At 40.5% G+C, this 14,676-nt stretch overlaps 1 protein-coding gene across 2 annotated transcripts in view; it reads left to right on the plus strand.

The window, feature by feature from the left end:
- The window catches only part of LOC108884251 (guanine nucleotide-binding protein G(olf) subunit alpha), a 45,064-nt gene extending 30,796 nt beyond the window's left edge, over positions 1–14,268 (plus strand). For both annotated transcript variants that reach the window (XM_018678049.2, XM_018678050.2), the window contains exons 6-12: positions 6,735–6,789; positions 6,892–6,965; positions 8,650–8,708; positions 9,769–9,889; positions 10,097–10,227; positions 10,309–10,376; positions 11,629–14,268. In XM_018678049.2, coding sequence (XP_018533565.1) covers positions 6,735–6,789; positions 6,892–6,965; positions 8,650–8,708; positions 9,769–9,889; positions 10,097–10,227; positions 10,309–10,376; positions 11,629–11,775 — 655 coding nt within the window. In that variant the 3' untranslated portion in view covers positions 11,776–14,268. The remainder of the gene's footprint in view (positions 1–6,734; positions 6,790–6,891; positions 6,966–8,649; positions 8,709–9,768; positions 9,890–10,096; positions 10,228–10,308; positions 10,377–11,628) is intronic.
- The last annotated feature ends 408 nt before the right edge of the window (positions 14,269–14,676 follow it).

A 14,676-nucleotide genomic window follows, 5' to 3' on the forward strand; every position in this document is an offset into this window, starting at 1 on the left:
GAAAATACACGTTTCAAATCTTAACAAATAAGATTGGGGGGAAAAAAAGGAATTAACTTATTATCATTGTTTTTATTTTATTTCTCTCCTCCTGTGCAGCCATTGGTTTCTAATCGTGAGTCTGCACGGCTCGGTTCAGGCTTATGCAATCTGCACTGATACTGTAGACTCCCCTGTCTGATATTAGTTATTGAGTTTTGATTAGGGGAAAAGAGGAAAAGCTCATTTTCATTGGGTCACCAGTTGACTTCCAAGCGGAACAACTAATTCGACATGGAGGCTGCCGGTTGTTTGCGGGCGAGAGAATAGAAACCTGCTCAATATTGTTGATTAGACTATTTTTACTTGGGTTTTCTATTTTTGGCGCAGACTAATTCAGTAGCTGACAGATAGCGTATCGATGTTGGGCCTCAGTATTATTTAGAGAAAAACCCATAAGTCAATTTCCCTGTGAGAACTGTAGTTGTGTGTTGGGGGGAGCAGGGGACACAGTGCAGGTCTGTCAGAGTCCCCACCGTGGCTCAAACACTGAATTTAGGGGGCTGAGTCTATTTTAAGCAGAGGTAATGTAATGGTCCACGTAGACACTGAACAGACACAAAAGGGCATTACAATGTATTTTACATTTTTATACAACACCTTTCAAAACCATGACTTGATGCGGCCTTGAGATAAAGCAGGCACTTTTGTTTACACAAGATTTGGTTTGACTTTCAGGAGTGTCTCCGTTCTTGCGCCTATATTTAGGAAGTACCCACTGAGCCGTTGATGGATTTGTCTAGTTTCAGATCCATCTCCCAAACTGCACAGTGTTCCTGTTTGGATGGATGAGTTGAACCCGGGGCTCAGATCTTTCCACCAGGTGACCGGGATCCTGCACAGCTCCACCTTCGCTTCTGTCCCACCGGCACGTGGCTGCGTGTGCTGTACCAGCTCAATACCTCTTGACAGTCTGCATTACGTGATGAGCACGGCTGGTTTTAGTTCAGATACTGGGTGTTGTAAGAGAAGACAAGTGAAGCATGAATTAAAAGTTTACAAGCTGAGATATTAGATTAAAGTTTGCCACACATGTAATTTTGGGAATGATCTAAGTTGAGCTGAAATGATTAGTAATTGATGAATCTGCAAAGTTTTTGTGTTTTATAAGGATAAATATCAAACATTCTCTGTTTCCAGCTGCTGTAACATGAGGATTATTAGCTTTATATCATGGTAAATTAAATATCTTTGGGTTAAGACTGTTGGTCAAACAAAACAAGAATACATCACCTTGGATTTTAGGAAATTATGATGGACTTTCTTTATCATTTTCAGAAATTTCATAGACAAAATGATGCATCGATTAATACTCGACTGATAATGAAAGTAGTCCTCGTAGACCCAAGATGTACAGTGTTACTGTATTTAGTTGGTTTTGTGTCCTGTTCAGTGATGTGACTGTCAATTATCATCTTCTACATTTCCCAGACATCATTTGTTTGTCAAACAGTGTGGTTAGAACAGTGATGCCGTTTGCCATCAATTTCCCGTAAATGAACTTTGAGTTAACTTTAGGCGGAGCTCATTTCTTTTTTACTGGGAGGGTGAATATTGCTTTTGTTCTCCTGTTTATCTCAGATAAATATCCTGATTTGTTAACTTCAAACAGTTCTCTTTGATCATGGCAAATTAAATATGAACTACAAGTGAATACACAGTGAATATACAGTGATACAGAAACATATGCACAGGCCTGTAAACTAAAACATTTAAGGAAAGCTTTAGCTGGACATGACTGCTGCTGCCGTGTCCAGCAGTGAGTTTTAAAGCGCTGTCACACCAGCCGGTTGGAGACTAAAGTGAAAGTCCATTATGCTGGCCTGAGCGGCTCAAAATATGGAAACTATTGATTGGATCCTCTGCTCTGCTAATTAAAGATGGTCCACTATTTGTAAAAAGTCAACCCAATTATCAAATGAGCACATGAGGCCGGGCGCTGTTGGTTGGTGTGAAGGTTGACTGTCTGTCAGAGGGGACTTTTTCCAGCCTTTTACTCCTGCATTGCTGCAACTTTTCACTGTGTGTGTTTTTTTTTTACTTTTGAGGCTCTTTGATTTTTGACAAATGCTGTCTTGATACAGCTTATTTGAATGTTTAAACTGAATCGTTGCCGTTGGTTTCACTTCTTTGCCGGTTTGCTGCTTTATCTTGTCTGTAGCTTTATTTGTATTTGTTTGTTTGTTTGTTCTGGCTCTCCGAAAGCAACCTAATGGTACAAGAGCTTTAGTCAAGCTCTGTGGTTCAGGAAGAAGCCCCCGTGGAGCTGGGTGACCCATGTCCCCGAGCCTCGGTTGTATGAAGCGTTTCAATACCTCCGCCTTTCTACAACCATCACCACCAACCACCACCATCTTCCCTCTACCCACTTTTCTGCTCAATGGGCAGCAACATGTGACCTGGACCACGTGGTCGGCTGAGGCCTGAGGGCCCCCACAGCATCAACTGTCCCTCAACATATTGGTCTCTGTGTGTGTGTGTGTGTTTTATGGAAAGATGAGGCCAACGACACAGAAAGACCAGGCCAAGTCAAGTGATACTGTCCACAACAAAGCCTATACATAGCAACACAGACTGGCCCGCAGGACGAGTACAATGTGTTTTGGCTAAATACAGAGACAACCCAGCCCCGCAGACAGAAAGAGAGCGACTGTAATAGACAAGATAGTAGTGGACTTTTTCAGTTTAAGCTGCCAAATCAGAACAAACTGTCATGGAGTGGTAAAAGTGTGTGAGGATGAAAAGAGAAATGAAAAATTACAGCTGGATTGATGCCGTCTGATGGTCACAAACAGACTTAAAAGTGGGAGTAAAAAACACAAAGACAAATTCACAACAAGTAATAAATCATAATTTTCCATACAGGTACTGTAGACGTAGAACAAAGTGAAAAACCGGCGGCCTCTTATTCCTCACATCCGCTCGTTTTGGCCAGAATGACCACATCACATAATGGATCTGGAAACGGTTCTGGGAGGAAACTGACGAAAACCAACACAAACCACAAATTTCCCCTGGACCCTGAAAACACAGCTTGTTTTACGTCGTGTAACACTCGACCAGAACAACCACAGTCACTGAAAACTGCACCTAAACCTTTTTTGATAAGGCATTATCTGGACGGCCGCTCTGTAATCAATGTTATCTTTTACGGCGTTTTTCCTGGATCCAGGACCCTTGTTCTTTTTTTCTTTTTCTTTTTTTTTTCTTCTCGCTGGGTACGAGGACTATATTTGGCTCTCCAGTGCTCTACCAATAGTACTTCTGTCACATGGCAGTCACAAAGCGCTCAGTAATTATAACCTAGCTAGGTTTCTGCAAGGAAGGCTTACTAAAAATACTCCCACATTGTTGCAGTGATGGGGCAGAAGCTGGAGGTTTTTGGAGGTTTTTGCTTATGTTTTTGTGTGTGAGTACGTGTCTCGTTTCTGCTCAGGCAGAGATGAGTGGCTGTGATACTCTTTTTAAAATGCAGTCTGATGGGTGCTGCTGGTTGTGCTTGTTCCAGAGAAGCACTAATTGACAAATAGATGTATTTAATTGTGTGATTTGCTAAATGCGTTTCTTGAACCGACTCGTTGTATGACTGCAGAGCCAAGACACAAGTCACCACATCTCTGCATGTTGCTGAGTTGATTTCAGATTTGTATTTTTGTCTTTTTCACTTTTTTTTTTTTGCATTCATTTCATACTAAAACACACTCTTAAGTCTTTTATAAAGCAAAGAAACAAAAGTTGAATAACAGAAAAGAAAACAGCAACCATTTTAGTAATTATTTTAACGTTTCATTTCATTTTTTCAAGCTAAAGTATCAAACATTTCACAGGTTTGATCCCTCAGTGTTTCAGCTTCTTATTTTGCTCATAGTCAGTAGAACTAGTTATCTGTCTTCACACACTGCTAATAGAGCAGAGGTTCCCCCAACCTGGATATTGAGAAGCCCACAAGTAAGTTACTCAGGTAAAGGCTACAACAAATGATTATATTAAATCATCTAATCTATGAAATGTCAAAAAATGTCCATCACAACTTTGCAAAGCTGACATCTTCAAATGTTTTGTTTTGTCTCTGTCAGAAGTAAAAAAAAAAAAAGTGATATATGAGAAGAGAAACAGCAAGTTTTGTCATTTGAGAAGCTGAAATCTGAATATTTGGCATTGTTAAAAACTATTATTTTATTGCTGCTCTTAATCTGACGATATCCTGGGTCAGAAATGGGAAAAACCTTGATTCTCTTATAAATAATTTGTCTAATCTTTGGTTCTTTCTTGTGAAATATTGTTATACTTTCACTTCTTCACGTCTCTTAAAATTATTCAAAAGCAGGGGAGATCAAATTTCAATTAAACAAGAGCTCAGGATCCAAAGCTCCTGTTCATGAAAACATTGTTTTACAGAGTCAGGGCGTCTTTGAGCTTCAGGTTTAGGTGTGTGGTGTCTGTAGAGAGGTCAAAGTTCAGGTCCATTCGTTCAGTTTTTGCAGCTTGGCCAAAAAGTAACAACTGTTCGAAGGTCGGGGCGTTAAGTCAAAGGCTCGGACTCCTCCTCCAGAGCCAGAAAAGAATTGTGGGAATTTTTACATAATAGATTAGACCTCTGATCTGGCACACTTATCTCGCCTGGTTAATAAGTACATAGTGTAGTGTGTACTAAAATAATAAATAAGCAATTTTTAGATGTCACTTAAGGCTGTGGTAACATTTTTAAAGACTGATCAATTAACCAAGTCAATGAAAATCATTTAAAGACGTGATAATATTTGCGTGCAGACAGAAATCACATGTAGTTTTTGATATTTAAATGCTGCTTTTCCTTTCTTTACACTGTACATGATGTATCTGGTGATACAGGAGATACATCTGCTGCACATGAACATGACCTCTGTGTGAGAAAGTCAAGCACTCTTTCAGAAATAGCCTTAACTTCTCCTTTTGTGTGGACTTGAAATAAAAAGTCGGAGCAATGAAAACATTGTCAGAGCACATGAGCGGTGTCTCTTGTTATCTAATGGTTCATAATGGAGCATTCATTCTCAGTCGTTTAATTCAGGATGGGTGTGTTACTGTTAGGTGTGCTGCTTGAACACGAACTGACAACCGTACAGAAACCCAAACCCCTGACTGCTAATCTTACGTGCATCAGGTTTCTCGTATGCTGCAGCCGTGTTGTCTGTCTTGTGACGTCCTGAAGCCACAGACAGTTTTGGGTGGAAAAACGAGGGATGGTACAGATATTGTGAGGCTGTTTGGTCTGCATCTGTCTCCTACATACAACTTTACTTTATTTACTTGCATAGAAAAATATACTTGTTTTTCTTTAATGCTGTTGTTGTGAGATTACTAACATGGCTGTGACCTGTGAACTGCTCCTTATTTCCTATTTTTCATTTAATTTAGGAATAATCCAGGGTATCAGACAGAGCTGAAACTAACAAATTGGTGCTGAAAATGCTTATCGCAATCACCCAAAGCTCAAATTGACATATTTAAATACCTTTATTTGTCAAAGCAACAGTCTAAAATCCAAATATAATCAATTTACATTTAGAATTAAAGGGAAAAATGTACATTTTGGAAGCTAGAACCATCAAAATTGTCCTTCTTCCTGAGAAAAATAAAATAAAATAATGGAACTAATTGAATAGAAAAATTCACCCGTTGGTAGCCCTTTCTGTGACTTAAAGGAATTTAGGTCTTTTTTATGAGTTGCACATTAACATTTGGTGCTGGTAAACATGTTTGTATCAACAGTATTTCCAAGGGTACTTTTGCTTTAGGCCCCAGTTAATTTCTAACCCTGGTGTGGTCCACAGTTGCCCCCTCAATAAGTCAGTTAAGGTAACAGAAAGCTAAATGCCCTAAACTGTCCTGAAGAGACCTATTGAGTATTAAAGGGCGCTTTTATTGATGTATACAGTCGCATCAAATACATTTTGAGGTGCTTTTTTCCACAACAGTGTATTGATACAGTCTTTGGTTTAGCCTATATGCACTCTGGCCCTCAAACAGGCCCTATTGGAGTCTTTTCACGGTGTGATCCAGACCATCCAGGGGCCTGGGTGACCGTGTGTCCCCCAGCCTCGGTGTCCTGAGCCTGCCTGCTGTGCTGCAGAGAGGCCCAGCTGCTGCTGCTGCTGCTGCTGCTGCTACCGCTACCACCGCTGCACATGCTCTCTCAGTAGTGAAGAGACGGCAACAGCAAGCTGTCTAACCTCCACAATAACCGCCTTATGTAATCACTCTGGCTAGAGACAGACCAAAATAGCTCAGACTGAGCAGCCCTGCCCTCTTGTGGTAACCATCTGCCTCGACACCGGCCTGTCGAGCCTCTACGGGGAGTCAGACATGGCGGCTGCAGCGTTCACTGTACATGAACATGAACATTTCAAACAGGCACTGTCGAAGAGATGGATGTGATAAATGACGTGACGTTTGTGGTGTGGTCAGATTTGTGACACGCTTACAGTTAATGGAGATGTTTGGCTTTGCCTGGAAGTGGCTTTGGGTTTTTCTGTGAGATGAACTGTTGTTCAGTGCTTATGGTTTGGTTTTGACTATTGTGCATCCGGTTTTAAGAGAACAGATGTCAATTATCTCTTAGTTTTCTTGTGTAGTGACGGTGGTGAATTGTTTCATGCCTGTAGAAATTAACAAACCCTAGTGCAAAAATCTGAATCTGTTGTTTCTCTTTGCAGTTTCCTGGACAGAATTGACTCTGTAAGACAGAGCGACTACACACCAACGGACCAGGTCAGTCCTCCTGTTCATCTGCTCAGTATAAGGACAGTGAATCACCAACAAAACCTTTGCTTTTTGTAATTTTTTAATCTCCTCTGTTTCCATGTTTTACAGGACCTGTTACGCTGCCGAGTGTTAACTTCAGGGATTTTCGAGACGAGGTTCCAAGTAGACAAAGTGAACTTTCAGTAAGTCTCTGCTCACACATGATGAAGACACGTTTACATCTAGTTTATCCTTTGTCATTTAACATTTTTTAGAAGAAATGCTCCATCCATTACAAAAGAAGACTGCCAAATAAATTCTTAATCATGTAAATTACCTGCCAAAAAATCTCTGGAAGAAACACTTTCATAAGACTTATAATTTTTTATTTTGAAATCCAACATCAGTTCTGTAACTTGGGAAAAATAAAGCCTGTTTGTAAACACTGAATTTCAAGAGGCATCTATCAGAATATCTGCAGTTCTTGAAAAATGATTTGTTTCCTCAGAAAAACTTACTAAGCAGGTTTTTTCCAGATAATAATAAAAACCAACTCATATATGGGCCTTGAATGAATCTTTCCATCCATTTCCTGCTGCTTATGGAGTCTGTGTCATGTTTAATGATTAATTAATGGCAATATTAGAAATGATTGTTGTTTACAGCTGGAAAACACTGACAGAATGTGAATTAATTGTTTATATATTTGAGGCCTCGTTGTCTTTACTGTTTTTCATATTTCTCAGATTTAATTACATCTTAAAAAGTCATGTTAAATCAAGTCTTAAATTATCAGTGTGCTTCACTCAGGTCTTCAAAGAAAGAAAATAAATATACACACGCCCCACAAAAGTCATTCTGTCCCGTCCACATCCGGCAGGACCTTCATTCTTATGCAGTAACTTTTCCTAACTCTGTCACCAAGTCCTGAAAAGGAGTCTCTTCAGGCGTTTCTCCGAATCACTTGTTTTGTGTTTTTTTTTCTGTACCTCCTTTTTGCATCACTACTGCACCAATAATACCAGTTTTAAGAATCCCCTCTTGGGTGTTATGTGTTATTGCTATATTTACCTTGGCCTCGTGTTAAGAGCCTGAAATGTCATAAGTTCGTTTTCCCCGTTAACAGCGATTTTGTCCTCTGAGCTAAACACTGAGCCTCAACCTGCTCGGCGGCTCCGGGGCTTGAGGTGGAAAAAAACGTCATCCGGGCGTCTAAAAATATAAAATGAATCCTCTGCGGTCGACTGGTTGGGATTTCTGAGCCCCTAGTTGAAATGTTATTGACCATCGGTTGCTGTTATAAGAGCAGCCGATAAAAGATGGAGTAAATGTTCCGTAACTGCTTTGATGATGTCAGATGAGATGACCCATTTCCGCAGTCGCAGACACAACAGACTTATTCTACTAACATCTGAAACGGGCCTTTGTATCAAATTATATCATCCCAAATGATTGATAAAAAAGCTCTGGGACATGACTTCCCTTTGGGTGTGGCGTTGTACATTATTCAGCGGTGATGACTTCCAAACATCCAGCCAGGGTCACACAGGGTACCGAGTCTGTGCAAATAATGCTCCTCTTCATATTATTTATTCATTAATGGATTATTCATGTATCCAGACTGGTGCCATTAAGATCTACAATCTCTTATCGCAAAAAAACAGACCTGAGATCAGGAGCAGATTTAGCTCAAGACGGACGACGGGATCTTTTGCGATGATGTAAATAAACGTGTCTTTATATGAAGAGTCGTTGAAGTACAACTATAGTACAACATGTACCTGACGTCCTCAGTCCCGTCCCGGCAGAGATGAGGACTCTGGGACCACAAGAGGGCAGCAGCGAGTGTCTTGTTGAGTCTGACCCAGTATTTTGTCTCCTCCACAGCATGTTTGATGTTGGGGGCCAGAGAGATGAAAGGAGAAAATGGATCCAGTGCTTTAACGGTGAGACTTTCAGCCCTTTTTTTGTTTTTTTCCTCTGTTCCTTGTCTTTCTTCGCCATACGTCTTCCACCGACAACTCCTTCTCCGCCCTTCACGCCTCGTCCGTCTTAAAGGATTTTCTGTCGAAACTTCAGCTCCACCTCACCGCTCACTTTTTGGGTCATTCCTACACATGTCAGATGTCAAACAGCTGCCTGTGATAAATAAGACACATTTATCAAGTGACTGACTCTTCACAGCCACGTGCAACTATCAAGTGAGACTGATCACGAGGAATAACCAATCAGAGATATAGATTAACTCTACACCAGTCATACTGTACAGTCTTTAAAAAAATCTTTCCAGCTTTTTCAGTGGTATGTTATTCTGCGAGTACAGTACATAATGGGAATGTCGCAATATTAGCGTCAAGCGTGACATTTAAAAAATTGAATATTGACATCATATATTTCTATATTGTGTAATTGTTCTTTTTGTACGGTAACAAGAAAGAGACAAAACACACAATACACAAAGATAAAGACTGATTTGTTGCATTTTATTTATTTTTCTCAAAATTCCTATAGATATTGTGACCGTATCATTATCATGAATTCTTTTGGCCGTGATAATCGTGTAGTGAAAATCTGATATTTTGACAGCCCCAGTACATAATTATAATTCTTTGAAAAGTTCATTTTATTTGTGTGAGATCTTTAAATATCTTGGAGTAAATGTACATGGGGAAATGAACAGCAATCTAATATATTTATATTTTTTTATTCAATTTATAAATAGGGATGAAATAAAAAAGAAAAATGGAAACAAAACAAACAAACAAAAAATATTCAGCTGTTGGTAGACGACATACGTCAGAGAATTCAGAGCCACAGTGATGACTGCAGACAATGAGGATGCTGATACAATGACTGTAAATTATATATATTTATATTGTAAATTATATGTGCTTGATTGTTTGCACCTCTGAGAAATGCCAAAAAAGAAAAAGTGGTCTAACATCCTATCAAATGTTCCAAGTGCAAATAATCGACTACAACTGCTCTCGCCTCCTCTCCTCGTAGACGTCACTGCTATCATCTTCGTGGTGGCCAGCAGCAGCTACAACATGGTAATAAGGGAAGACAATAACACCAACAGGCTACGGGAAGCCCTGGACCTCTTCCGCAGTATTTGGAACAACAGGTGAGAAGGAAACACGAGTAAAAAGTAAAAACTGCAGACGTGGAGAAAAGAGAAATATTTTATTTTCATTTCAGTGAATCCGAAACCAAATTTGAAGTTGTGAAAAGTATTCTAAGAAAAGTCTGAACATTCTGTGCAGCATAATTAGTGTGTTGTTAATCCACATTTGTAGCCATGTTGCCTGATGTTTCTCCTCTGTGTTTTCAGATGGTTACGCACTATATCGGTCATATTATTCCTGAACAAGCAGGACATGCTGGCTGAGAAAGTATTAGCTGGAAAATCCAAAATTGAAGACTACTTCCCTGAATATGCTCGCTACACCATACCAAATGAAGGTTTGTGCTCCAGTAAATACACATATCCTCGCACAGATTTTACATGGGTCTGTCTTAACGGTGAACGTGTCGCTCTTTCAGCAACTCCTGAACCCGGTGAAGACCCGAGAGTGACGAGAGCTAAGTTCTTCATCCGAGACGAGTTTCTTGTGAGTATATGTCGCCGCGTGTCCGAGCTATTTGAACTAAGCCGGAGTTAATGAATGTCCAGTCGTGAACAGCCTCGTCCTGTTAATTCATAACTCAGTATTTTGTACTTGGAGCTGCTGGATTCAGGCCAGATACAAACACCACCACCTGTGTGTTTTATGTGGAACTTGATAAACCACTTCTGCTGACCTTCTCATGAGCAACACTGGGTTTTAACAACCTGCTGTGTTACCGTACGACCTGCGTGTGATCGATGAAAACTTAATCTTGACTCAAGGTCCGAATAAAATAAAGATTCAAAGGAATCAGATGGAAGTCTGCTCAGATCAGCTGTGAGCTATGAAATCAGAAGATGGTAAAGGACTGTATTACAATATTAGTCCCACAGTGGGGAAATTTACATTGTTACAGCAGCATCAGAGTTTGAAAAGATAGAAAAAGAGATAAATACGAGTAAAAGACAAGATAAAAACAAGATGCCATAAAAAAGTAGTATAACAGTATAAACATGACAATGTAATAAAAAATATTAACAGAAGAGCAATGTACACAGGCCTTTATACACAGAGACAGAAAATGAACTAAATACAGATACTGCACATTTTGAAATGGAATTGCACACAGTGAATGACTGATAGCAGCTGTTTTGGATTAGGATGGATTAATTAAAGTGCAGAACCTAGTGAAAAATGCTCCATGTGACTGTGTGGTGAACTAGGAGCAGTGCTGGTTGTAGAGTCTGACAGCAGCAGGAAGGACGATACCTCTCCTTCACACACTTTGGGTGAAGCAGCCTCTCGCTGAAGGAGCTGCTCGGTGCTGTCAGACTGTCCTGCAGGGGGTGGGGCTCGTTGTCTCTCCCACCACCTCCACGGGGTCAAGCCAGCTCTGTCCTGTGGTGCCCCACCCCAGGACAGAGCTGGCTTTCTTGGTCGGCCTGTCCAGTTTCTTCCTGTCTGTTGTAATTTCTATCATTGAATAAAACATGAAAATGTCTTGAGCTTGTGTTAAAGCCACAGACCTTATTTCAGCCATCTAAACAAAAACCCATTGACTTTGGGACGAGGCTAACAGGAAGTGCTAGAATGCTAACTTACTTCCTGGTTTGAGGACTTATTCCTGCACCACTCTGTTACACAAAAATAGTGTACATGGCATGTTCACAGTGTAAAGCTTCATGGTCTCTGCTCAAAGATTTAAATGACCCCCCCTTCCTGACCTGTGTCCCGGTCTCTCCCTCCCCCACCTCAGCGGATCAGCACTGCGAGCGGCGACGGCAGACACTACTGCTACCCCCACTTCACCTGTGCCGTGGACACAGAGAACATCCGGCGGGTGTTCAACGACTGCCGGGACATCATCCAGAGAATGCACCTGCGGCAGTACGAACTCTTGTGATGGGAGAGACCGCCTCCGTCAGCCTTCTGTGTTTTTCTCCACCATTCTGCATCCTTAACGAACCCTCCTTCTTCCTCCTCCTCCTCCTCCTCCTCACCCTGAACCTTCACCCTTCTCCTTCCCCACCTCCCCAAAGAAACCCTCAACAACCCCCGACCACCCCTCCTGTCGAGGACTATGAAGTACTACTGAAGTGTGTCAAATCCTCTTCCTCTTCTTAACTTCTTAGCTTTTTGTACTACTTCTTTTTTTTTCTCTGAGACCGATTCATCCCCATTTCACCGATGTAAAAGGAAGGTTGGGGAACAAAGTTGCGTGCCGCTTCTATTTTTTTTCTCTTTTTCTTTTACTCCTTCCTTTTGAATGCCTTGATTTTTGTCATTCCACTAAGCCTTGGGCTACCTCCTTATTTTTTTTGCCCCTTTGTGTCCTTCTGTTTTTTGGCTTTTGTCATTGGACCTGGACTTGGCAGGTGTGGATACATAAAACACACCTGCAGGACCTCAGTGTAGAGGCAGTGTGTGTGTGTGTGTGTGTGTGTGTGTTTGTGTGTGTGATGAAAAGAAGGAGGAATGCCATGTGAGCGAGTGAGTGTGTGTGTTTATGTTTGTGTGTCACCTGCCAGTTAAAGCTGGCATCACCACCATGACCTTTGCCCTGTTTTTTTTTTCTTTCATATTTTTTTTTTCCCCCGTCACCGCCTCCGACCTGCTTCTTCTTCTTCTCTCCGCGTGGAAAAGACGACTGGACGCCGGAAGAAACCCGGAGAGGACGGAGGGGAGGAAACCGAGTGGATGAAGAGATAAAAATGCACTTTGCATCAGGTTCCTTAATAACTTTTTTGGTTTTGTTTTGGTTTTTTTTGTTTTGTTTTTTTTGTTTTTTTTTGGTCGTTGTTGTTGTTTTTTCTCCAGAGGAAGCATACACACAATGTAGCATCACAATATTTATTACCCTGTCACGATGTTAGCTTGCCGAGCTGCAGGGTGGACCGAGCAGCCGCCGAGAGAGACGTGGAGTGGGAAAAAAGATTTATTACACGATGGATATAACGACAAAAGACGACGACGCAGAAGGATTTAAAAACGAAGGAAGGAAAAGGGGGGGACTGAGCTCTCTGCACCTTAGCCCTGCTGCCTCCACAGACTCGGACCTGCCTCCTTTTTTCCACACAAACCATCCTTTTAGCTTAGAGATACTGATGGGAGGGGAGGGTGGGGCGGGGAGGGGACGGGGAGAGAGAAAAATGTATTGCTCTTTTTTTTTCTCCTTTCTTTTTCTTTTTTTTTTCTTTGGTTTAGTTTTTTTTGTTAACTTGTACACTGTGCAAGGTTGAATTATCCTGTACAGACTGTAAAATGTAATATTATTTTGTACAACTTAATTGAAAGAAAAACAAATCTACTTGTAGATCTTTGTGCCTTGATTATGGCTGTACCTGTAAATGAGCTCAGATGTAAGTATGTTTTCGACTGCGCTGTACAGCTTGATGTCAAACTCTATCGGCAGCGGAAGACTGCGGGTAGGGGACTTTCTCTGTAGAGTTTAGTTTTTTCTGGTTTATAAAAAAAAAGGAAATGCTGTTTAGTAAAAAATAAAAAATAGGGAAAAAATCCTAAAAACCTGTATACATTATGCAAATTAACCACTTACCTGCAGTGAAGACCAGATGTTGCAGCGCCATGCCTTTTTTTTTGGTTTGTTTTCTTTTATTGGTTTTACTTTTTCCTCCTTTTTACTTTATCTTTATCTTTTTTTTCCTTATTCTTTTCTTTTCTTTCTTTTTTTTCCTTTTCTTTTTTTTTTTTTTTTGAATTTCACAGCTTTAAACAAACATTGGAAATCCATTGAAAGTGTCCAAATTGCAACCTGGTGTTGTTTTAATAGGAACCAACGTTTTTTCGATATGAAGTGTGTCTGAGATCTGTACTGATGTGCGTGCCTGTGCGCATGTGTACATAAAACAAACATAGACTCACAGACGCATTGTGTGTGTGTGTGTGTGTGTGTGAGAGTGAGTGAGTGAGTGAGTGAGGGCGAGCGAGTGAGTGTGCGTTGTGTGTAAAATTTTATAAATGTATGTACATGTAAATTTATAGGTCTATATAAATATATATGTACAATTATACATGTTTAATTATGTGTGTGCCTAGGTGTACATACCTATGTATGTATACGGTAAATATGTATACATACACACATAGGAAAGCATGTTTAGAATGGAGATGAATAAATGAGAGCGTGCAATATTAGTAATTCTTTGGTCCTTTGGAGCCATACCCGATGGCACAGGCACTATGAATGTGTGAGCAGCACCCAACAAGACAAGCTCTTCTCCTTGTACAAACAGCATCAGCCTTTTTCTTCTGCTACAGTACACGTCTATCCCCAAAAGAGAGTGAACTGACTGGAGGTGCAAAAACCTTGTTTGGCCTGGGAGGATGATTTAAATGACATTTTTATTTTCTTTAAATAAAGAGGCACATTAGAGGACTTTGCTTTATTTCCATCTTGGTGTCCAGTTGTGTCCAGATTTGTTACCTGACGAGGTGTTTTTTGGTTTCTTTTTTGCCCTTTTTTTTTTTTTTTTTTTTGGTCTTTTTTGTTTGGCTGTTTTTTGGGTTTTTTTGTTTCTGTTTAATTTAGTTTTTGTGGTGCTGCAGTGGCATTTATGTGAAGGGTTTGCACATAGATATACACTCAGTTACCAGTTTATTAGGAACACGTAGCTAAGACTAAACTGCCCTGCGGTAAATCCTCCCTTCATGAAGGTTATAATGTTCAGTTCTTGTCAGAGAGGATGTAGTTTGTGGTTCTGTTTTATTGTATTTTTCTATAATTGTATGGACATAACAGCAGCATCACGAACTACAGCCTCCAAAATGATCACACAGTTCAATC

Source organism: Lates calcarifer, linkage group LG4, assembly GCF_001640805.2.
Source record: "Lates calcarifer isolate ASB-BC8 linkage group LG4, TLL_Latcal_v3, whole genome shotgun sequence".
Lineage (NCBI taxonomy): Eukaryota > Metazoa > Chordata > Actinopteri > Centropomidae > Lates > Lates calcarifer.